This window comes from Phyllopteryx taeniolatus, chromosome 10 (assembly GCF_024500385.1).
Source record: "Phyllopteryx taeniolatus isolate TA_2022b chromosome 10, UOR_Ptae_1.2, whole genome shotgun sequence".
NCBI classification, from domain to species: domain Eukaryota; kingdom Metazoa; phylum Chordata; class Actinopteri; order Syngnathiformes; family Syngnathidae; genus Phyllopteryx; species Phyllopteryx taeniolatus.
The window spans coordinates 14,765,142-14,788,788 of record NC_084511.1 but is presented as its reverse complement, the minus strand read 5'-3'; the positions used below and the strand labels follow the sequence as shown (position 1 = coordinate 14,788,788).

At 41.0% G+C, this 23,647-nt stretch overlaps 1 protein-coding gene across 2 annotated transcripts; it reads right to left on the bottom strand.

Moving 5' to 3' along the window:
- Positions 1-79: 79 nt before the first annotated feature.
- Positions 80-22,081, bottom strand: atp10b (ATPase phospholipid transporting 10B). 2 transcript variants are annotated; one of them, XM_061787343.1, is made up of 21 exons: positions 21,568-22,081; positions 19,933-20,137; positions 19,617-19,702; positions 18,468-18,574; positions 17,908-18,039; positions 17,552-17,679; positions 17,217-17,469; positions 15,868-16,067; positions 14,267-14,425; positions 13,054-13,546; positions 12,870-12,970; positions 12,657-12,783; positions 12,408-12,592; positions 8,136-8,403; positions 6,949-7,025; positions 5,799-5,924; positions 5,508-5,708; positions 5,183-5,263; positions 5,006-5,110; positions 4,047-4,219; positions 80-2,489 (listed from the first exon to the last, which is right to left on the bottom strand). In XM_061787343.1, exons 1-21 carry the CDS (start codon positions 21,975-21,977, stop codon positions 2,249-2,251), a joined length of 3,858 nt encoding a protein of 1,285 aa, XP_061643327.1. In that variant the 5' UTR covers positions 21,978-22,081; the 3' UTR covers positions 80-2,248. The 2 variants fall into 2 exon arrangements, with proteins under 2 accessions (XP_061643327.1, XP_061643328.1); XM_061787344.1 differs by lacking the exons at positions 19,617-19,702; positions 21,568-22,081 and having other exon boundaries at positions 19,933-20,127.
- Between the last annotated feature and the right edge of the window lie 1,566 nt (positions 22,082-23,647).

Genomic DNA, 23,647 nt, shown 5'->3' with positions numbered 1-23,647 from the left:
AATTTTAATATTATTTTGGGTTTTCCAAATGGTCAGGGCCCCTAAATTACCAATTATTTAATAAGAGAAAAAACAAATACCACATTATAAATACATTTTAATTGAGCAATTTTTAGGGGAAATCTGCAGGCCATAATTTCCTTACTCATAGTCTGACAATTAAAAATAGTCTGACAATTAAAAATAACACAGGTGCAACACAACAGCATCTCCTTCTCCAAATCATAGTCACCATTAAATAAATGAGTCCAACGACCATAGCGTATGTTTCATGGCCTTTGTGTTGCTTCATGGCACAAGAAGCTACTCGGTGACAAGTGGCAATTGTAATCCTTGAAAGGGGAACGTAATATGGAAAATTGACTTATTAATTGCTTGTATGCAAATACTGTCTATGGGTGTTCGGAAAGCCTGCACACCCACTAAGAGTGAAATTCCACAGCCAAATTAATCTTTTGTGAGCTGCCTTCTTATCTAGAAATAATAATAAAAAAAGGCATCTATGATTGAGCCGATTTATCAAATGTACATATTACTGCCCTCACACTAAGTTTATCCACTTATGACATGGCAGCCAGGCTGGGACCATTTTCAAGCAACTGCCAAAAGTCCAGCCGGTGGAATACATGAAAGCCAAAGTACATAGTAATGAAAATGATTACATTGTAATGTGGTCGTGGATTGCTGATTACGACCTACATTTAAAGCTCTACAACCTTCGCCTGAGTATTAGCACTTTGTGGCTCACAGGCCCGCCCTCGTACTTCCAGGTTTTTTTGTGGTATGACAGTAACTATCCTACGACCCTCTACTGTACTCACCCGATTGTGTTCTTCCTAGCGGTGGCCAAGTGAAACCTCATGAAAAACTGAGGCTTTCGTAACAATTGTGCCGGAAAAGATTCAAAGCTTCAAGGCTTCAGTGACGGTGACATCTGGTGGACAACTGAGGCCATAGCAACCTCTCAAGAGCACGACTGAAGCACAGGCAGTTTCCCATGACAACAATAAAAGTTCAGAAAAGTCCGTATGACCATTCAAGTGTTTTGTTGATTCATACCAAATAATGACTATATCGTAATTACAATAAAATATACAGATGCTCTCCCCCATACTCTAAAACACATTCCAGATTAACCCAAAGAATAAATGACAGGCTATTGAGCCAATGACACACACTGAAAGACTATGAGCCAATGAAAAGCTTCGAAACATTTTGAGGGAATGGGGCGCGAAGCGAAACAGCGATGCTCGCACGTCACGGGTCACGTGACATTTATTTTTGATACAAGCTTCTACACAGCGTTTCGAAGCTCCAAGGCCTCGGTATCATTTGCCCATCACGAGTTCATCTCCAGTGTTCCTCCCGTGCCTTCCTCGCCGCCTGCTCCAGCCGCGCCGCCAAGCCGCTCCACCTGCTCACGTTCCCGCTTCCTGCTCGCTCCTTGTCCTGGCGGTTCACCACCCTGCCTCAGATATCCTTACCCTGTGCCAACCTGCAATAAACCATTCTTAATCTACTCCCTCCCCCTCAGTCTGCTCTCGGGTCCAATCCAACTCTCATCGTGAGACTAGGAACGTTTTTAAATTATGAATTGCTTCGTATTGTACAGACGAGTGTAGTGAGGCGCAATCGACCATTTTAATGTCTCCTCGTCTGTCCCTTTGACCTTTGTGTAGTAGTATTTGTCCAACACTAGAGCGCAGCATCGATTAAACCGCAGGTTATGGGACGTTATGTAACTGCTCTGCTCGCGCTACTACAGTATATAATGAAGTATGCCTATGATAAGTCAAGCCCTTTTTACAAGTGGTTTAAGTTAAAGCATTGCATTTCCATAATACTTTCTTGTATTAACTATGCAGTGCATTTGAAGAGTTGAAAACACACACAAACGCACACACCAACGACAATTAATTCCATCACATAGGCAGTGAAATCATGTGTCATTTACAGAGTTAAATAAAAAAATGTTCCCCCCACAATGGGCATGTTTTACCATGTGCCCTGAATTCCCATTAGGACTTTAGCTGATTGTTGTTCACTGTGGCACCAAATGAGTAAAAGAAGAAGGTTGAATCACATTTCATTTCATTTCATGTCATAGGAGACTGAAGCCTTTCACTCCCTACTGAAAGTGCTCCATGAAGAAGAATTTCCACTGGTGAGCTACTTCCAGGTGTAAAAAAAATAATGTTCATAATAAATTATCCCTCTAATTGTAGTACAGTATTTGTGCAGTCTTTTTTTATATTTTAAATGACCTCAGTGTGATTTCATTCCCTAAGGAATCAGGGGAAGTTGGGGTCCGAGAAGTGGTGGGAGAAGGTGGAGTGCAGAGCTCGGAGCGTTTGACCTCCTCTCCACCCCTGAAGCCCCGCCACTCTTTGATCCACGCTTCCTTTGTGGAGGCATCCAGGCTGTCCAGATGCCGGGCTTGCACAATCGGGGAGGGGGAGATAGAGTTCCTCATCACGTGAAACATGTACCTGGGGGAGAGAGTGCGCTGGTGAGAAAGTAGGCCAGTGAAAAACATGCTGCACTTTGATGTAAATCAGGGCATTCCTTCAAAATATCATCACTTTGAGAGACATCGGCGGGCAGGAGGACGCTGAGAAGTAGCCATTCATGATCTTTATAGTTAATTATCTTTGTGCTATAATAAATCTTTACAAGCCAAAACAATCTGTTAATAGTGGAATCGTGAATTTTAATGAACCGAGGGCAGTTAAAATGGCAGCAATTCACAACAGACGTTTATCTAAATGTCTACCTTTTCAAATGTTATTGCCCAAGAACACACGGTACCAAATGTATATGCCAATACAGCAATGATTCTCAAAGTGTGGTACACGGGCTCGCTCTGGTGGTATTCAAAAGAATCAATAAGTTAAAAATACAAATAAAATGTACATTTGAAACATGCAGTACAATCAAAGGTATTAGAAGGAAGCTTGTAGCTATGCCTACAAACTGTTAAAACTACTAAAAGTACATTTTTTAATTTTTCAAGCACAGTACATTTTTCAAGTACAGTTCAATTGTATTTAACTTTTAAGCACAGGACAAGCACATTTTCAATTGCATTGCAATTTAATCATTAATAGCTGTTTGTTTTTAAACATATACTTAAGTCCATTTTTTATTTAACTTTGATGTGCAATACATTATAATTGAATCCTTATTTAAGTACAGTATTTTCTTTTCCTATACTTAGGCAAAGTGTTAATCTTCAAACTGCATGTTACAGTTGCTTAAAGTAATAGATTATATTATTTTCATAAGTATGTATTATAAACATGGACGCACAGTGGACAACTGGTTAACACATCCGCTACACAGTTCTGAAGTCGTGGGTTGAAATCTGGACTTCCTGTGTGGAGTTTGAAAACATGCACGGTAGGTTAACTGAAAAGTCTTAATTGTCCGTAGGTGTGAATGGTCATTTATGTGCCCCGCGATTGGCTTGCGACCAGTTCATGGTGTACCCCGCCTCTCAGCGTGAGCTGGGATAGGCACCAGCACACACGTGATCCTAATGAATATAAGCGGTACAGCGAATGGATGGATATAATAATATAATAAATACTTTTTAGGAATAAAACGTCTGCCCATTTTTTGATGAACACTTAGGCCAACTATTCTACTGTATTTTAATTTAGGCTATTATGGTGGTACTTGGCGAGCTATGTATTTTTTGAGGTGGTACTTGGTGGAAAAAAGTTTGAGAATAACTGTCAGAGTCTTCCTCTGCTATATTCCAGTTCATCGTTCTCACCCCTGCGATATCATTCAGCGATGGTTTTAATCGTTTTTTACAACATTCTCACATACCCTCGCACGTGGGAAAGGAGAGCCACGGGTTTATTGAACTCAGAGAGAATAGTAAAACACATGGACACAATTAGAACACTTACGCAGGAGCTGTTGTGGACCACAGATCACGCCCAAACACTCACTGTCACTCATTGTCTGTCACCTCCACAAAGCTAGGCCTTGAGTTGTTTCAGTGTAAAGCAAAGTTGAGACAATATTTACAATGGTACCTGGGCAGTAGGGCCACCACTGTTGTGATGATGCAGATAAGGTAGAAAATGGGGTCTCTCAATTGGTTCTGGAGCGTCCAGTACGAGTTGCAGGTAACACAGAGAGTGTATAACAGCGTCAGGATCAAGGATACAGCAACACTGCCTAGCATGATGATCCAGTGAACCACAGTCTGCAAACCACACAAAAAAAAAAAAGCAACGGCAACACTGTAGTTCCATATTTTGTCAGAAACATTGACAGTTTAACCACCAAAGTCAAACATTCAAAAAAAATGGTACAGTTAGGCCTGCGGCCTAAAGTCATCAAGGACAATGCTCGTTGGCAAATTGTGACAAAAGGATCACTCCAAAATACTGACATTGTCCTGGTTCTTTTTTGTTTTGTTTTTTGGAGTGGGCCTCCTTTTTGCCTGGCCCCCCACCCAGGGGGTCTAGAAACGCTCCTTAGTTTGGAAGTCAAAAAGAAAATACTGGAAATATTTGCCACAAAAGACAAAACTTCAAACCATCATAATGTGTGATGTAACATGAAGAGCTGCCTTTTTCTCTTTTTCTTTTTTTCAATGCCACCAAAGGGTACTATTGCACCAGTAATGACAAAGACAAAAATGTGAGTGTCCATAGAAACACACAGGGAAATTACTGCATCCTGGAAAATCATCTGCTCCTCAGTAAAATACAATTAATTAAATACGAATATAATACATCAATACATTTTACCAAGCAGATACTAATAATTAAATTCATGTATTATACACGACATTAATTGTTAGACGTTTTAAAATACAGTGAACATTGAATAAAATATTTGTGTTGGCAATAGTTTTAGCCTGGAAGAAATAAAATCATTCAAATTAATTATCTTCTACAGTTTTTCTATTGTTTTATAATGGTTTTGAAATTAAAACAACTTAAATTTAACCAGTGTCATGACTTTTTTTTGGTTTGGTACTCACCCAGGCTTGGATCTCTATTGACAGATGCAACAGGATGGTAATTAAGGAAACTGCATTTAAAGGAGTTCCAAATGTGAAAACATCAACATCCGAATCCTGGTACGCCTGCACAAAATAAAACGTGGTGTAGTGAAAATGTAGACTGATGGTAGACTCCAAAGCCAAGTGTTCTCTTACCAAGTATGGAATGAAGAAGCAAATGAGACTCTGATAGAAGGCATCAAGCATGGAAACCCAGAAGGTGGAAAAACGATATTTCTAAAATGTTGATGCACAAAACATGTCACTATATTAAAGCTTTGACTGGATTTACCAACAACACTCGCCTTATGAGCTATTAGACAAATTGCTGGCGTTTATAATTTTTCAATTGCCACTGTACAAGAAAAGTCAATTTTCCTGTGACTGCCCGGCAACCATTCCAGGGTGTAGTCTGCTTTTTTTTTCTGGAAGTTGCTGAGTTAGGTTTCAGCTCTAGGATGCAATGGATGGATGGACTGACCCCTGCACCTTGTCCGGTCCGATAAAGTTCAGGAACACCGAGCAGCACCTCTGCCGAAACATCTTTGTCCATGATCCCAAACATGATGGGAGGTACAGATGTAAAGAAGAGGTTGAAGAAAATCAGCAGCCAGTAGTCCAACATGGCGGTCGCTGTGAATCCACAATAGAACTGATACCAGAAGAGCAGATTGACATTGGCCTGGAGAAGTGGGTGACATGACACAAAAGTTGGTTAGATGACCAGAGGGCAGGCAGAGTATACATACCCCAGCTCCATATGTAGACCCACCAAATTCTTAAAGAAGAAGTAAATGATCATATTGGCCAAACGAGTGTAGCACCAGTGTCCGTGAACCAGCAGCAGCTTTTTAAGGTGTTTGAAGCGAGAAATAGCAAAATCACTCGCCATGACTGCCTGCAAATGACACAACGCAATTACACATTTGTAATATGTCCGTGTAGATTCTCAGTCATAGAGATCATGGTAATAAAGCCGACTGTTCTTGTTTGTTGAAGACGTTTCACCTTTAATCCAAAAGGCTCCTTCAGTTCTAAAATCTTAGACTTAGAGATTCATGAGCCTGGAGGGATAGCTCAGGGCTTGTGCCCTCTTCAGTTCATAGATTATCTCAATTGGTGGTGAATAGAAGTGGAGGGAGTTGGAAGACGGGGAGATGACATTCAATGAATTTGGCTACTCTGTTACGTGGGCCTGGGTGGCTGGGTGGTTTCAGCAAGCTGCACAATGAAGGACAGGGGTATCAGTTATTGGGTGGGCTTCATTTATTGTTTTCTGGAGGGCAGTATTGGTTGTTGCGGCCCTTAGATATCTCAGTGCTATTGCTTGGTGGTGTTGTCTTACAGTTTGAATGCCCGTTATGGTATGAGTATAATGGTTGCTAATGTTGAATGGGAGTCTGTTTGCCAGTTTTAATGTTTTGCTTTAAATGGTTTGCAAACATTGCAGTTGATTGTCAGAGATAGTGATCCAGGCGTAAAACATAATATTACGAGCTGTTTTGCAACAAGACGTGTGAACGATGCATGCAAGACGGCCATTTCACCAACCAAACTGGACAACAAAAACAACCTATTATTGACCACCCCCAAGGAACAGACCCACTGAGGCATACAGAGGGAGAGTCCACACCTAAAATTGTAGAACTAAAGAAGCCTTTTGGATTAAAGATGAAACGTCTTCAACAAACAAGAACAGTCCAGTTGCCTTGATCCAACCTTTGCGGATACATATTTGTGTATTTTTTAATCAAAAGTATTCTATGAGGAATGTTAGACAGTCCTTAGTATATTTTTCTATTTTACAAGCAAACACATTTCATGTCAAATACAATATTCCATGTATTGACAGATAATATTTCAAACATTAAGTACATTTTCACTCAAATTCTTGCGTCTTGGGTAAAGGCCTTGATTCTAACCTGCATACCCTCCTGACCGGAAATCCCGATCCCAATATCGGCTGCTTGGATCATGTTAACATCATTGGCACCATCACCTGTGGTCACATTGTTGGATGTTGTAATTTGAAGTGCAGATGTGGAGGTTTGTTAATATATTAACATCCATTGACTATTTAAAAATTCCTTTTGATTGTAAAAGCAAGCATTGAACAATGTTCCAATCTGCTGACTCATGCATGCCATGGAAGTGCACTAAAAACAACAAACTCACTTTTTATCCTATTATATTTTAGTTCCTATTGTCCTTCAGTTTTTATTCTGTCCTATTGTCTTATAGTCTTTTTAAGTTTTTGTCCAGTGACTCCTCATGAGAGCCTCCACGCTGGGATATGTGTTCGGTCTGCCCGCGGTGATGTCATCCTGCAGTTTCCCCGGACCCGGGGGACTCTATGGAGAGTCCCCCCTGGTCTACCCGGTCATGGTGGTCTCTGTGGCGGTATCCTCTGTGGCTGCGGGGCATGGCACCTCTCGGTGTGGATGGCTCCCAAAGGTTGTCTTTCCTCGGATCCTCAGTGCCTTGTCATGTTTTTACACTATCGTGTATGCATAAGTGCGAGGGTGTGTGTTCATATGTGTGTGTTTGTGTTTGGGAGGGGTGGGGTTTTGTATATTTCTTGCTATTTTAACTGTCAGTTTTTTTTTTTTTTAAATCTCTGTAAAGCACTGTGTTGTATTTTTTACATATTGAAAGTGCTACATAAATACAATTTTATTTGAATATCCTTAACCTTTTGTGAGTAGTGTAGTTTTCCAATATCTTGGTGATAAATTTAAATTCCGGACAACACAGTGCCAACCCCTGAATGACTAATTAATTCATTTAAGAGATTAAAGAGATGTGTCCCAATACCTTTGTCCAAATGCTTATCAGTAAGACATGGCTGGGGGAAAAAATAACTATTGGGATGAACTAAACAAAGTCTTTCAGGAAACGTCTCTCCTGCTCAATGACTTTGGTTGCCCTAAAAACAAACATTAGTCTACAGTAATCAATTAATTGGTCTATAAGGACAAAGAACGTTAAACAATTACACAACAACCCTGTTGTTTTTCTGCCTGAGAGAGGATAACAGGATCAATAATGAATGACAATATATAGTTTAACACAACAAGTCCAAACTGTAGAAACAATCTTATTGACCTACCGACAGCTAGAGTCATGACCCTGAGCTTCTCCCTGATGAGCTTCACCACGCCGCGCTTCTGCAAGGGTGTGACTCGACAGCAGAGCACAGAGCGGCAACGCTTTGCCAACTCTACAAAGCGGCCCTGCAGATCTTTCGACAGAAGCATGGCCAGGGTGCGTCCATCGATCACTAGCGAGATGTCTGGGGTAGTATCCACGTTACGAGGGTCGTTTTCATAGCTCCTCACCTCCTCCAGAGTGCAGTCCAAGATGGAAGTGCATACAAGCTAAATAAACATGAATATTATTTGGCTTTGAATTCCAGTTACAGGCAGTGAAAATATAAGAAAATAAGTGACGTCTGACTATGGGGTGCCATTTGTAAAGCTGTTCACGCCAAAAATAACAGCAACAATTTGTCACATTTAGCTTCAAAACCTTTTTACGAAACTGGTGTGAATTTTCTAGAGTCACTTTTCTGCACATTTAGAACAATATTTGTCAACTTTAAAGTTAAATGCAAATATTAAATATTACACCTAAATCTCAAATCTAAATGTTAACATGTATTTAAATGTTAAATATTTATGTAAATATAAAACTTAACTCAATTTTAAATATATATATATATATATATATATATATATATATATATATGTGTGAAATTTAAATATAAATTTTAAAACTAAATGTTAAATTTAATATAAAAATTAAATATAAATGTTAAACGCTAAATCTAAATGTTTCGGGTCAAACTAAATATTTTGTTAATATGCAAATCCACTCTGCCAAGAAACGGAAGTAGTAAAATAAAAGCTGTGTTTTTGTAGCATCAAATAACATTAAAACAAAAAATAAAAAAAATAAATAAATATACAGGGAAAATGAGCCTGGGAAATAGATTATCACTCCATGAAATAACAAACCAGTTCTGGAAACTTTATTTGACGAGTACTTTGAGTGTTTAGTGTCACTTTTCTGAAGAAGTATTGCGTGGAACTAGCCAGAGACCGCCAGAACCAGAGACCACACTCTGAGGCCTGCCCGCCTCAGAGTGCTTGCTCGCCAGCCGCAAAAGAGTGGACGTCAGCCCTGGAGGTAGATTTGGAAAAACAAGTGGCAAGGGGGTGAGGGGAGAAAAAAAAAACTGTTGCTGCTGCTGTGGTTCTTTTTTTCCACCCGGGCATTTCAGCACGAAGCCCCCACCCTCCTCCTTCCCTCCTTGCGCTCCCGGCTCCCGCGACGTCCACACGAATGGTCGCTTTCTGCTTCGGTTGTCCAGCGCTGAAGGTGGACGGTGGCCGATGGCAGAGGCGCTGCGGCAGATGCCGGCGGCTGTGTTAGCTAGCTAGCTTCCTTGCTTGAAAAAGGAGGCTGAAGTCCCAGCCAGTGACAAAGAGGGAGAAGCGGCATCTTCCAGATGCACTCAGCCATAACCCATTGCAGAGCTGTGGCGAAGCGGCACTTCTTCATAAAGGTGACATTAAATACTCTAAGTACGCGTCAAATAAAGTTTCCCCAATAGGTTTGTTATTTCAGGTAGTGATCATCTATGTTCAAGGGTCCATTTCCCTGTATAAGATGTTTTTTTAATACGGTTTTTGACACAATAAAACACACACCTGTTATTTTGGTACTTCCGTTTCTTGGCTGTGTGCATTAGCTAAGTATTTATTTCGACCTGAAACATTTAGATTTAACATTTATATTTATACATATACATATTTAAGATTCATATTTGGATATACATGTATTTAACGGGTGTCACGGTGGCCGACTGGTTAGAGCGTCTACCTCACAGTTCTGAGGACCTGGGTTCAATCCCCGGCCCCGACTGTGTGGAGTTTGCATGTTCTCCCCGTGCCTGCGTGGGTTTTCTCCGGGCACTCCAGTTTCCTCCCACATCCCAAAAACATGCATGGTAAGTTAATTGACAACTGTAAATTGCCCGTAGGTGTCAATGTGAGTGCAAATGGTTGTTTGTTTATATCTGCCCTGCGATTGACTGGTAACCAGTTCGGGGTGTACCCCGCCTCCTGCCCAATGATAGCTGAAATAGGCTCCAGCAGGCCCGCGACCCTAGTGAGGAGAAGCGGCTCAGAAAATGGATGGATGTATTTAACATTTAAATATATATTTAGGCGGCACGGTGGCCGACTGGTTAGAGCGTCAGCCTCACAGTTCTGAGGACCTGGGTTCAATCCCCGGCCCCGCCTGTGTGGAGTTTGCATGTTCTCCCCGTGCCTGCGTGGGTTTTCTCCGGGCACTCCGGTTTCCTCCCACATCCCAAAAACATGCATGAATTGGAGACTCTAAATTGCCCGTAGGCATGACTGTGAGTGCGAATGGTTGTTTGTTCCTATGTGCCGTGCGATTGGCTGGCAACCAGTTCAGGGTGTACCCCGCCTCCTGTCCGATGACAGCTGGGATAGGCTCCAGCACGCCCGCGACCCTAGTGAGGAGAAGCGCCTCAGAAAATGGATGGATGGATATATATTTAGCATTTAGAGTCAAGATTTAGGTGTAACATTTAAAATTTGGATTTAACTATCAATTTGACAAATCATGTTCTAAATGTGCAAAAAAGTGACTCTCCAAAAGTCACACCATTTTATTTCAACACTGTTTGAAGCTAAATGTGTCACAATTATCAGTGTGAGCTGCTTTACAAACGCCCCCCCCCACACACACACACAGCTGACCACAGCCTAACATCATAGAAAATGGGTCACATATCCTGTTTTGTTTCTATCAACCCTGCACAGTCAAAATATTGATATTATATATATTATATATAATATTAAGTGTGAAGTGATGACGGCTGGTCAATGCTGGTAAAAATAGGTGAACCAATAAGGCTCCACTCTAAATCACAGGAAAATAAATATTTCCTGTGAGGGTTCAATATTAGGTTATTAATTAGATATGAAAGTTTTAGTTATTGGATTGGCAGGAACTCAGTCCATGTATCATCCATGGCAAGCCCAAAGTGAGATCTTGAAAGCTCACTGTGTATCACCTCCAGACAAAAAAAGATGTACTGAAATTCAACGCTATTTAAGACATTTGATGAACATACTTGGGCAGCTCGTTATAAGTGGCTCCAGCCTTTGCTGCATCACCGGACACTCGGACATTTCTCAGAGAGATTTGACCTTTTGTTATATTATAAAAGTGCTCAAATTTTTAGGTGACTTTAAAAATGAGGGGAAAGTCAATGTCAAAGTTTAAAGCTTAATTAAGTGACCATCACGAAAATTCAATGCGGTCTTCTGAAATTGGCGATGAGAAATATTTTCATGTCACAATATAATTCAATAAATAGTATATTTTTATTCATGTGAAGTTTTACATTCACATCTGAGATCAAGATCAATAATTGGAAAACCTTTCCACCATTAATTTGATCTATAACTTGTACAACGCAATGAAAAATAAAATATTTTTTGTAATGGGAAATTTAAAAAAAACAACAACAGCAACTGACATAATGTGGTTGTACAAGTGTGCACACCTGCTCATAAGTGGGGATGTGGCTGTGTTCAGAATTAACCAGTCACATTCAAACTCATGTCAAATGGGAGTCACCTCATACCTTGCTTGCGTGGGTTTTCTCAGGGTACTCCAGCTTCTTCCCACATTCCGAAAATATGCATGTGAAGTTCAATGAAGCCTCCAAATTGTCTTAGGTGTGAATGTTTTTTTTTGTTGCTTTGCTTGTTTTTTGTCTCTGTGCGTCCTGTTATTGACTGCTGACCCATCCAGGTTGTACACTGCCCCTCGCCCAAATTCAGATGGGATAGGCTCCAGCTCATGCGCGACCCAAATGAGGATAAGTGCTATAGAAAATGTAGATATGCGTGGATGCATGGATTTAATAAGCCTATTCTCTTCTATTTTGTTGTCTCATCTTTGAAGCTATTGGCAGCTTCCTCTCTTTCTATAAAGGAAAATATCAGTAGTTCACCCCAATGGCGTTGAGGTCATGGCTTTCAAGTATTTCCACGCTGAACCCATCCACCACTGTCTTGATGGGGCTGACTTTGTGCCCCGAGGAAACAGAATTGTCTAAAATCTCTCGATATGATGAATAATTAAGCTAAAGGGCAGCAAAAGGCTCCGTACTTTTGTACACAGAGTGAAATTGACTGTATATGCTAGCGTATTTGAACCAATTTCACTTATTCTAAATGTAAAGAAATGTCACAGAGAAGCACCAGTAGTCATCACAGTCATCAGGAGAGGTGTCGATAAGCAGTCATAGCAGGGCAGTCAATTAGTGCCTCCTCACCTTGTTTTTGCAGCTCATGTTAATCACCAGGTCTTCGTCTTCCAGCAGCCTGCAGGCATAGCCGATGTTGACAGCCGTCTCTGGCTTGTCACCAGTCAGCACCCACATCTTGATCCCTGCTTCCCGCAGTGCCAGGATGGTGTCTGGAACGCTCTCTTGCAGACGGTCCTCAATGCCTGTCGCCCCTATAGGAAGATGATTTACAGACATATGTATGTTCTACAGGTGTGCGGATGGATCGGTTGTTACCCAGTAGGGTGAGGTTTGTCTCCAGCTGCACAGCAGTGTCCATAATGAGTTCCTCTCTGCCGTTGATGGCAGCCATAGCGCTCTGTCTGTTCACGGACCAGACATCATAGTCTTTGGCGCTCACAAACTAAAGCACACGCATCAAAATCAAGGCGCTGTTGGAATTGCAGGACAAAAACATACTCGTAATTGTTCATATTCTTCAGTGTCTACCTTCTTTGCAAAGCAAAGCGTACGCAGCCCTTCTTTAGCATAGCAGTCAAGGTGATACTGAGTATCTGCTACAATATTCTTCTGGTTTCCACTAAGATGTTCTGAAAATGAAGAGACAGAAAAAATATTCATATGATTTCATTTTGTATATTAATTCATGACAGCATTTACAAAGTATCTTTACCCGCATATGGTGCACCGAGCAGCTCCATGATAGAGTAGTCTGCACCTTTGGTGTACAGAACATACTCTTTGGTGATGGGATGTCGCACCAGCACAGACATTCTCTTTCTGTTGGAGTCAAAGGACAGGGTGTCGAGCACCTCAAAGGCCAGGATCTGACCCAACGGCAGCCTCACTGTCACGCTGTTGGGGGTGCGGCTCAGCAGAATGAAGCCATACGCTTTGGCGGCATACACCAAAGCTGCCTCGTCTGGACTCTCTGCCTCATAGCACATACTGCTGGACTCATCACTCCTACCATGTGATGTGAAAACTCCTGAGTCATCCACTTTTTGAAAGGTGTTAAAGCGATCGTCCTCTTTAAAAGAGGTCTCTGAGAAGGTTCTGTCCCTTTTGGATGCAAATATGTTGCGAAGAGAGCTTGCCTTTTTGAAGAACTTTGAGAAATTATCCAATGGATTAGTTGACTGGAAGGAGCACGGATACTCTTGCGTCTGAAAAAAAAAAGAAACATTTGTTTATCACAGGACATTTTTTCTAGGCTGTATGGTGATGGCAGCCATCAGCTCTGTTTAAAATGTTAAGTCACAATACCAAGGGACAGCTGATTTCTCCAATTTTCCAGCTTCCACAATAACTAAATTAATGGAAGTGACCCCGACTGTCCTGAAAATCTCACCTTTAATACAGAGCTCATTTAGCAAAAACAAATTAGGAGCAATTTAGCACTGACCGCAGTGCTAAACAAATGGATAATAAATTTCATTCTGAGAGAAGCAAATACATTTGAATTAAACCTGCAAGATGGTCAAATCATGTATAACCCCATGACAACATGCCTAAAATCATCAAATAAGGAGCATGCAATATTTCAGTTGATTCTGAATTTTGAGCAGAATTTAAGACCATTTCTTGCCAATTATTTTAAGAAATGGGAAGACTTGCTGCAATTCTTAAAAAATAATCCCATCTTCTTATGTTAATCGGGGGAATTGAAAAATAATTGTACTTTATTTTACTTTTGTTTTTTTATTCATAAATAATTAAAAAGACTGAAGACAATGTGTCAGGTAGGCCCATGTGGGTTGGCCACTTGGTGTATGGCACTAAAACAAAATGTCTAGTATTTCTATTAAAAGAACAAAACCCTGTGTCATCTTTTCTCGCTTTCATCGTTATTTCCCATCCACAGTGACAGTAAACAGAACACTCACACTCTGTCTCCGAGCCGTTGCCATGGAAACCACCACCGTGTTGCAAATGGCGAGAGCCAGAAAAAAGTCTAGGCATGGATCCATCTTCTGGCTGCTGCTTCGACTCTCTACGTTGCTGACCTGCTGGAGCAGCTTCCTGTCTGGAATCACCTGTGTTTCCTGTGCGAGTGAAGTGGATCAGGCTATTAATTCTATAGTTTGTGAGGATTTAAAAAGCTGGCTTACACTTATTTAGGGTAGGGGACAAGAGTATATTTGATCATTCAACATCTTCATAACATCTTCAAAGAATAAGCAGAAAAAAAGATTCTGTATCATGTTTACATACAGTAAATATATAGACAGATGGACGAACAGCCAGACAGACAGGTACACTGTAGCTACTTTACATACTGTGTAAAGTACATCTGGTCTGAGGGTTTCAGTTTGAGCTCATTGGATACTTTTTCAGTCACGTTTCTTTTGGCCTCTTCCCTCCAGAGACAAATATTGACACAGAACTCCTCTACCGTAATGTATAGTATGATGAATCTATTTTGCACGTTTTCCGTTTATGTGACATCGGTGGTCCAAGCCAAATGGCGCGCAGCGTGACCATATGCCCAATCACGGACACTTGGTCAACTTTGAGCCAAGATGAATGTGCTCATCACTGACGTCTCATGGTTTCACCATCTGCAACGGCTGTTGGGCCCAAATAGTCTATTGACCAAAGGATGAGTGAATACAAATTGGTAGTTTGAGCTTTATAGTGATTTTATGGGCAGTATGTTCAAAAAAGGCCCTTATGCGCTCTTCTTATTTGGAGATATACAGAACTGTGCAAAGGTTTTAAACCACTATTAGCTATTCTTTTCTTTCATTTAATTCCCCTGTAGCTATTTTGACATGCTAAAACAATAAATTAAATTAAATAAATTGTAAGTCACACGTAGCAAGAAGAGTAAAAAAAATATAAAACTATTTCCAATAAACTTTGTTGAAGGGCACCGCAAGAGTCAAGAATTTTGGATTCCTATTAAATTATGTGAAGATCTGGATAAAGGTGTGAATACAGAAATGTATTTTCACAGTTTAGTCACTGACATCAATGGATTCTTCCATTTCACAAAATTATAACCATCTGTGTATTTGTCATCCTCCATGCACAAGGATGTAGCCTGCTAATGAACAAACAAACACTATTTTGTTATTGTTTGTCCTTGACGCAGGTACAGTATATGCACAGTATATGCAGTTGAAATCTTATATGTTCTCCGACATTCATTGATGAAAGCAGCTGTAAGTAGTTCATAAAGTGTCATTATTTACTGTACATTTTTATAAATCTTTTTAAGCGTACCTTTATTGGCAAGTGGGACCAGCTAGTTATTATTAGTAGTAGTTATTAGTCCCATTATTAGTATGTAGGAATGAGTCTTTTTGTGGACCTGACCTTGGGTAACCTATTTAGACCCTCGTGGCTCATGCACAGTCAAGACAATTACTGATGATTGTTCCAGTTGTTTGGCTGCCTCATAGTATCAAACCAAACAAGTCTAAAGCCCCCGCGGATCCTTCTAGCATCTCTAGAATCAAATCTTGACTGGCGCTCATCCTACCAGGGGACTGCTGAAGGCCACGTTGCTCTGGGCGTTTTCTGCAAACTTGTTTTTGTGTCTGCTTTCATGACGCCGTTGTCTGCCTTCATGGCTACGGTCTTCAGCATCCAGAGACCATACACGCTGTGGGGGTTGTGGCTGCTGGTTAAAGATGACCTCCTCTTCGGATTCTGGCTCATCAATAACAGCCAAGCGGATGGCTGAAACCCCCCCAAAACAGTGTTATTTTCTGATTTAAAAACAAGTGAACCTAAGATTAGATCCAAACAATCCAAAAGTATTTTACCCAACATTCATGATATTTACCGTCCAATGAAAGACCTTGCTTTAACACTGTCAACGTTACTTTTCATCTTATCTGCTAAACTAATACTCACAATTATTTTTATGTAAAGTATGTTGTTGAAAAAATACCCCAAAAAAACGTTCATTCCCATTGAAAGTGTCCAAATTGTGGAAGTAAATGTTTGCAAAATTGCATTTGTGGTTACTGGAAGGTTTCCAAAATGTTACTGAAACATTTCTAACTCGTTGGAACTGGATTGAACTGGAGTGGACAATAACTCAATACGCAAAGCTACATGCATAACAGCAATCTGGACTAATGAGCAATTTTCCTCACTTCCGATCAAAGTCAGCTAATGCCGAATCTCATAGGTCTGACAAACAAGACTCAATTGTTAGCTTGTGTAACATTGTAAAACATGTCTCACAAGTCATTCACCACAATAAAAAAGACAACGAGAAGAGTTTACAATCGCACATTTGTAACCGGATAACCTAACAGTAAGCCTAGCGTCTGCTGGTTATTCTTCGTGTACTATTCTTTCTTGCCGTTTCTATTTTTGGGCAGTCTGGATGCCCTGTGTCATCATGCTGCCTTTTACAGGTCAGTTCTGTTACTACAATGTTGCTAGGGGTGGGAGACTTGCGATTGTCGGTGGAGAACTTGTTGTGTGTGTGGAGCGCTGTGTTCGTCATCTCAAGTACACCGCACACTATAGGAGCAGTAAGAATACACCTGCTTTATACACTTGCAGACCTAACTTTTTATATACTTTTTAGCAACGAATTCTCACCCTGTTCACTACCACAATCCGGTACATCTTCATTCTAGATTTTAAAATAACACCTTCTAGCATGTCGACATTACATTGCGGTGAGCAATTGTTTGTAAAAGTTCTACAATAAAGTTATTATCTTTGACACTGAGTCACTATCGGTTTCTCTTTAAATATTGTTGATACTTATCAAGGGATTCGTGCCTGAGGGTTACTTTCACAATGCGTATGAAATGCAAATATGATATAATACAGTATATCTGCTGTAAAAGGCTTGCTGATGTTTACCGTTCTCTTTGTGCGGGTATTCTGTGCCCATGATGGAGCAACGTCGAAACACCATCTTGTTTTCGGTGAGCGTGCCTGTCTTGTCGGAGAAGATGTACTCAATCTGTCCCAGGTCCTCTGTAATGTTCAGAGCTTTACACTGTATTCGGCTGTCTGTCTCTTCATCATAAAGGTCTATGTCTTGAGTAATGAAAAGGATCTGGCCAATCTTCACCAGCTCAATGGAAACATAGAGGGAAATAGGGATCAGGACCTGGAAGAAGATATGGCAATCAATAAAAAGTCAACTTTAGGGTTTTTCAAAGATAAAGTAAGAGGTCAAGACTTGTTTCCACCTGCAGCAGGATGATCATGCTGAAGAACATGTAGAAGCTGGACAGACTGGGACTGTCCACATGGCCGTTGTTGTCAGGCACCAGGTAAGGGGGCACGCCAGGTAGTGCCTGCCGCCAAAAGAAGTGACCTAAATGTGTGAGGGCAGGAGGCTTAATCACATCGACTGGCACAAAGAGGGAGGCTATTTTTGGTGCCACACCTTTACCCACCCCCCCATCGTCATCCAGCAAAATGGGCTTGGGGGCAAAGTGACCATTCAACAGCTGGTACAAATGAATCACCGGTTTGAAAGCTTTTAAACATAAACTGATGTGCATAATGATTTCATGGTTTAGTTATGTAATTCATCACCGACCTAGTGCTCCGACGAGACACATGGCGAGGAGCAGAATGACGCAAAATATGACGTCCACGTTCAGTTTCCGCTCCAGTTTGCTGCGCTTGTATCTTGGCCCGTTGTTGTTCAGCATTGCCTTGGTTTCATGGCCTTAAGGACGGGACAATAAGGCTTTAGCATTCATTTGAACACACACACTCAATATGACTCTAATTGGGCCAACACTGGAAGAAAATTTAACATTAAACCTTGAAAATGCCTTTGTCGGGAACGCAAATCAGGAACATCATGGATACAGAGTTCATTTTGGCTTTTGTTTTGTGCTAATAAGTCAGTGTTAACACACTAACAGATGATTGCTACCAAACCTACTCACCATTAGCATCCTGCCTTACAGATCCCAGAAGATATTAGCTAAAAGAGTAAGAGTGTGTGTGTATATATATTACATATACATACACAGACAGACAGACAGACAGACAGATAGATAGATAACTAAATTTCAAAAGGGCAATCATATGAACTGTATATGAAGTGTAAATCCTTCTTTTGAGATGGTAGTAAAAACTGAACAATACCTGCATACACCACAAAGCCGACAGCATGGTCAGTATTTCTGACAGTGCAACCTCGAAGCAGCAAATTCTCAATTCCCGCGCCCACCTTTTCTTTTGTGGGTTTCTCCCTGTGGCAGAAGAAAGAATATTCCTTGTTAGACATTCATTGTATACATCCCACATTTTCAATCATCTGCCTTTAAGGACGTAGCTGGGCTGCAAGATTTGTAAGCCCCGGGGAAATTGATTTGAGTCTATTACAGCTCTAATGATGCCTCTGATGGTATCAGAAAGTGCAGCGAGTGGGTAGGAATTAGGTTTTGCTTCGCTCTGAAAGGTTTCATGAATCCAGGGATCGATCCATCTCTAACATCAAATCCCTTAAACAATTTTTGTTTTGAAAAAAATATACATTGAATGTTAACTGTGTGTGTTTCACCTTTTCCTTTGTTTTGTCTTTTTTGAAACCTTTATTTTGACAAGGATGACAATGTCAAGAAAAGAAGAAAAATATCCACTGGAAAGTCATTTAAAGCAGCAAGATTCCAGAGATGTCCAAACATTTTTGTCCAACATTACAGATTGCTTCAGTGTCATGATAGTTTTAAATGATTGCCAGTCACCATACATCCATCCGTTTTCGACCGGCCACGTACTTATTAGAGTTGGAGTCTATCCCAGCTGCCTGGGCGTAAGGCGGAACACGCCCTGGACTGGTGGCGAGTCGATCGCAGGGCAGCTAGGAGTCATGTAGATGACTAAGCAGAATTTTTTGGGGGATTGTGCTGTCTCGTCTGAAGAAGTGCTGAGTGAATATGTAAACTGCTACATGTTCTCATGCTAGTCGTAAATTGGTTAGTTGCCCAATGCTTGTCACTTGTGAACAAATTATATTACGTTTATTACCGGTTTTCATTTTTCTTATCATAATTATATTGCAACGGTCCATTTCTGTTGCAGTCAGTTATGTTAAAATGTCACTCAAAGCATTGCCTGAACAGTTAATATATGCTTCATGATGGTGACTGTTTTCACTACTGAAAGCATTTTTCTGAATATAATTAAACTCATTGGGAAATCTTGATTTGAAATCTGATCCATTCAGAATGGACCAGTGTCACGGAATTGATTGTGTTTGACTTTTGAGGTTCTACGATATTTGATACTCACACATAACACTTGAAGTGATTCAGATTGTTGTTGGGCCTTTCACACACCACAACGCTGTTGAAACTTTCAGGTTGGAAGTCGGGCTCCTATGGAAAGTAAGTGGGGCTTGATGTCATGTAACCAATCCTTCCCAAGTGACATCATGATAATTCGTTCAGACACCCAGCAACGCACCACTTAAGGTGTGGCATCCAACTGGTGTGGTATTCATATCAGCAGCTTTCATCACTAATTGTGCATATTCAGTAAGCTTACGTTGCTTTGGCCGTCATCACTAATGACAAAAAGAGTGAACGTAATTACTGGTTGTGCTCACCGTGACGCAGAGGCCGGGAACCACCTTCCTCTCTTTGAGGTTGGTCTCTCCATCCAGATTGGAGGACTCTATGTGGCACACGCCATTGCGGTCTGATGTGTGCAGGAGCAGGAGGTCTGCAGAGATGATTTCATTGCAAAGCGCCTTCACAAAATCACCCACTCGCACATCCTTCCAACGCCGCTCCACAAACTGCTTGTGTTTCCTGAAAGACCCACCATTATTGTTTTCACAGGAGACATGAGGAATTTGTACACACATGCATGCCACTTGTAGAAATTGAATCAAGAGGCCTTTCTGCCCTCAGGTTGTGAGGTTTGTGTATGTAGCTGTACTGGAATATTGTGTATGTAGCTGTACTGGAAGTGCTGGCTAATTAGCAGTGACAGACAACTGCAGGTATGCTGCTCTTCATGTATGACCTGATCAGGTAGCTTCCTCACAACACCTCACCTGGTACACAATGAGCCGAAGTGTAGGCTATGTATTTTTAGCCTCTTGTGTTTTGCCATGAGTCACTTCTATATACCTGTATCCATCCATTTGCACTTTATATAGCATAAAAATGCCTCCTATCAATCTATCGAGCTATCTATCTATTAGATATTCTATTTAAAATTGGTTCAGATGTGTTCAACCTGTCATTATTAAAGAGAAAGGTGACCTTAGACAATCTTAATGACCTGGCCTTGAAGAGCAGCAATAGTTTCTTGTTTGGGACGCTTGAGTGCAGGATTGTTGACAAGAGTGTTTAGTTGAGATAAAGTAGATTAGATGGCCCGGATGATAAGGCACGTCAGAGCGTTCTCTTTGTATGTGTGTTGAAACCCACAGCAAAACTTGTTGTTTTGGAAATTAGCCATCCATTTTGTTGCACTGACTTTAAAACACTCTCGCCTGCAAATGACCATCGTAAAAAAGTATAGCATGTCCAACCAGAGAGTTAGGAGAGCTGCTTATTTCACTGCTTGAGGGTGAGGTGACAGGTGTCTGTCTCGGGTCTCCACTCACTCCACCTGGACTGACACACAAACACCCCAACATCCCCGCTGACTAATTTTTGTGCGAAGTATGAAAACAAGCAGCTGCCGGTTCGAATGATAATCCCTCATGGAGGTTAAACTCATCACTGGGAAGTCTTGTGGAACATTTCAGCCTCACATGCAGAGGAAATCCACACACTCCCCACCTTCTCCTCCTCCTCTCACTGTACTCCAAAATCACACCACTGAAAGGGTTGGAAAAATGACAGTTTTATCCTCCTTTGTACATTATTCATTTTACACCAGTGATTCAAAAATAGATACCCGCTAACCTTAGTGTCTCTGCTGACACAACACCCAGTTGAGGCTTTCATCAAATGTGCACAATGCCGTGGCAAGATATATTGTTGTGAGCCTCTTCAAAAGAGAAATAATCTCCCACACAATTTCTATTTCTAAGTCAAGAATTCCCACAGGGGGCTCAAACACAGAGGAGGAGGAAGAGAAAACACACACATGAGCACACACACACACACACACACACACTGTGGGACACTGGGCGCACACACTTATGCAGACGTTTAGTTTGATCACAGGGGTGCCACGAATGCACCGTTCTCCTTTCAATGCACACGTGAAGTTAGGATGCTACCTGCTGTAGATGAAGCACACCATGTTATTGAGCTTCCTGTCCGACTGGTACCTCCTGAAGTCCTCCCAGGCGTCTTTGAGGGCAGTGAGAGACAGGATGACACAGATGGGGATAAGAGCCACCTCAGGCTCAAAGGCGTTCACCACGGGCACAAAATTGAGGATAGCCAGGCCAACGAAGTAGAGGTTTGCCAGACGGTGAAACTGCTCAAAGAGGTTCATGGGTAAAAAGAGGAGGAGGGTGTATTTGGTGGTCTTGATAGCGTTTCCGGGAAAATAGCGGTTGGGTTGCTTCTTCTTCGCCAGGCCTTCATAAGGCAGATTGGACACCAAGTGGCGGAGGTCATTCTCCCTTATCCTTTGACCTCTCAGGTTATCCCAGATCAGGGCCAGAGGGTTCCACCACGCCATGGAAAAGCTCTCTGTTCTACTGCTTCTCAACAAGCTCCCTTTCTTCCCATTCTCTCTGCTGCCTCACTCTTTCAGCTTGTGTGTATAGCCTTATTCACACAAGTACCAGAACCTTGCTGAGTAGCTCCGCCCTTTGCATTGACAGGTGTGTTCACATTCCTAAAGTCATTCAGTTTCCGAAAGAGAAGAACTGCAGTGTCATGTATACGTCTTCGGACTTCATTATTTCTTTTCTTTTTTCTTTTTTTTTTTAACCCATCCTGTTTGGCTGCTTGGTCATGCAGGTGGTGATGCAAGTTTTTATTCCAAAAGAGTTTTGCTGTGCAACAGCCGAGTTTGATATACAGTGTTCCAACATATTTACAATTTTGCAATTTTGTGTTTCCTGAAATGTTAGTGTTTTGTCTTTTGTGTTTGTGTTTTCTGAAATGTTAAAGTGTTTCACAATTTGTTATATTCTTTTGCACTTCCAGGCCACCGTATATAACACAGAGGTTCAAATAAAACAAAAAAATGATAAGTAAATAAAATTAAGACAAATGTCAGTCATAAAAAGAGCAATAAAATAAGCAAAAAATAAAATAAATAAAGATAAAAGAGTCAAAATCTCACTGGGAATCAAGACCAAGGAGAAGAGATGACAAGTGACTTGAAGAGGTAAAGAGGATGTCTGTCTAATGTGCTGAGGCAGTTTGTTCCATAGTTTTGGAGGGGCAACTCCAGCCGAGCTTTAGGAAGCAGAAGCAGTTGGCTAGCCATCCTGAGAGAGCAAGTGGGCTCATAAGGGTGAAGAAACTCAGAGAGGTAGAGTGGGACAAGAGCATTTAATGATTTAAATGCAAATAAAATAATTTTAAAATGAATCCTGAAGTGCAGTGACAGCCAGTGCAACGAAATGTGCTTAAATTTACATGTACTAGTTAAATGACGTGGAGCAACCTTCTGTACTATCTGCAGACGACTTATTTTTTATTTTTTTTGGTCCTGTTCGGTCAAGCAAAATGAAGGATCTGTATAATCTTTATGCCAGAACAGTTTTACTGTGTCACAGTGGAGTTTTTAAGCTGCCGCTGTGGTTTCTTAGTATTATAATTGATGAATCAGTCGATCAGTCGAACAGAACAGGTGCACGTGCAGGACTCCGACTAATTATAACAACTTCAATTAGCATAATGGTGAGTTGTATTTTTCAAGCGGAAATAAAGTCAGAGGTCAAAACTTCTTGTTATATTGTAAATGTCTTCTTTATCTGATGCAGGTTACTTCAATCTACGATTTATTCTAAAAAAATACTTTTAAAACACTGCATTGTAAGCCGCCATTTTTACATCATTCTGCGTGCAAAAGTCACGAGAATATGACGTAACATGGCCCCCACCTTTATGGAGTGCAAGTGACGTTAGCGATAATATACAGTAGCTACTAGCTATGACTTTCCCTAACGTTTGAGCCTAGTTTGTTAAAAAATGAATTGGTAGGAACTGCAACTGTGTCAGGTTGTCAGTATCAATGGTAAGTGTGCATATTCAATTTTGTATATTAAAGTGGCTCAGAAAAGTACTCCGCCGGCTCTCGCGAGTCTATTGGGCGCTTCTGTAGCTAGCTGCAAGCCGCTAACGTCAGCGAGCTAACGCCGTTATTAGACCATTTAATCAATGACAGCGTAATAA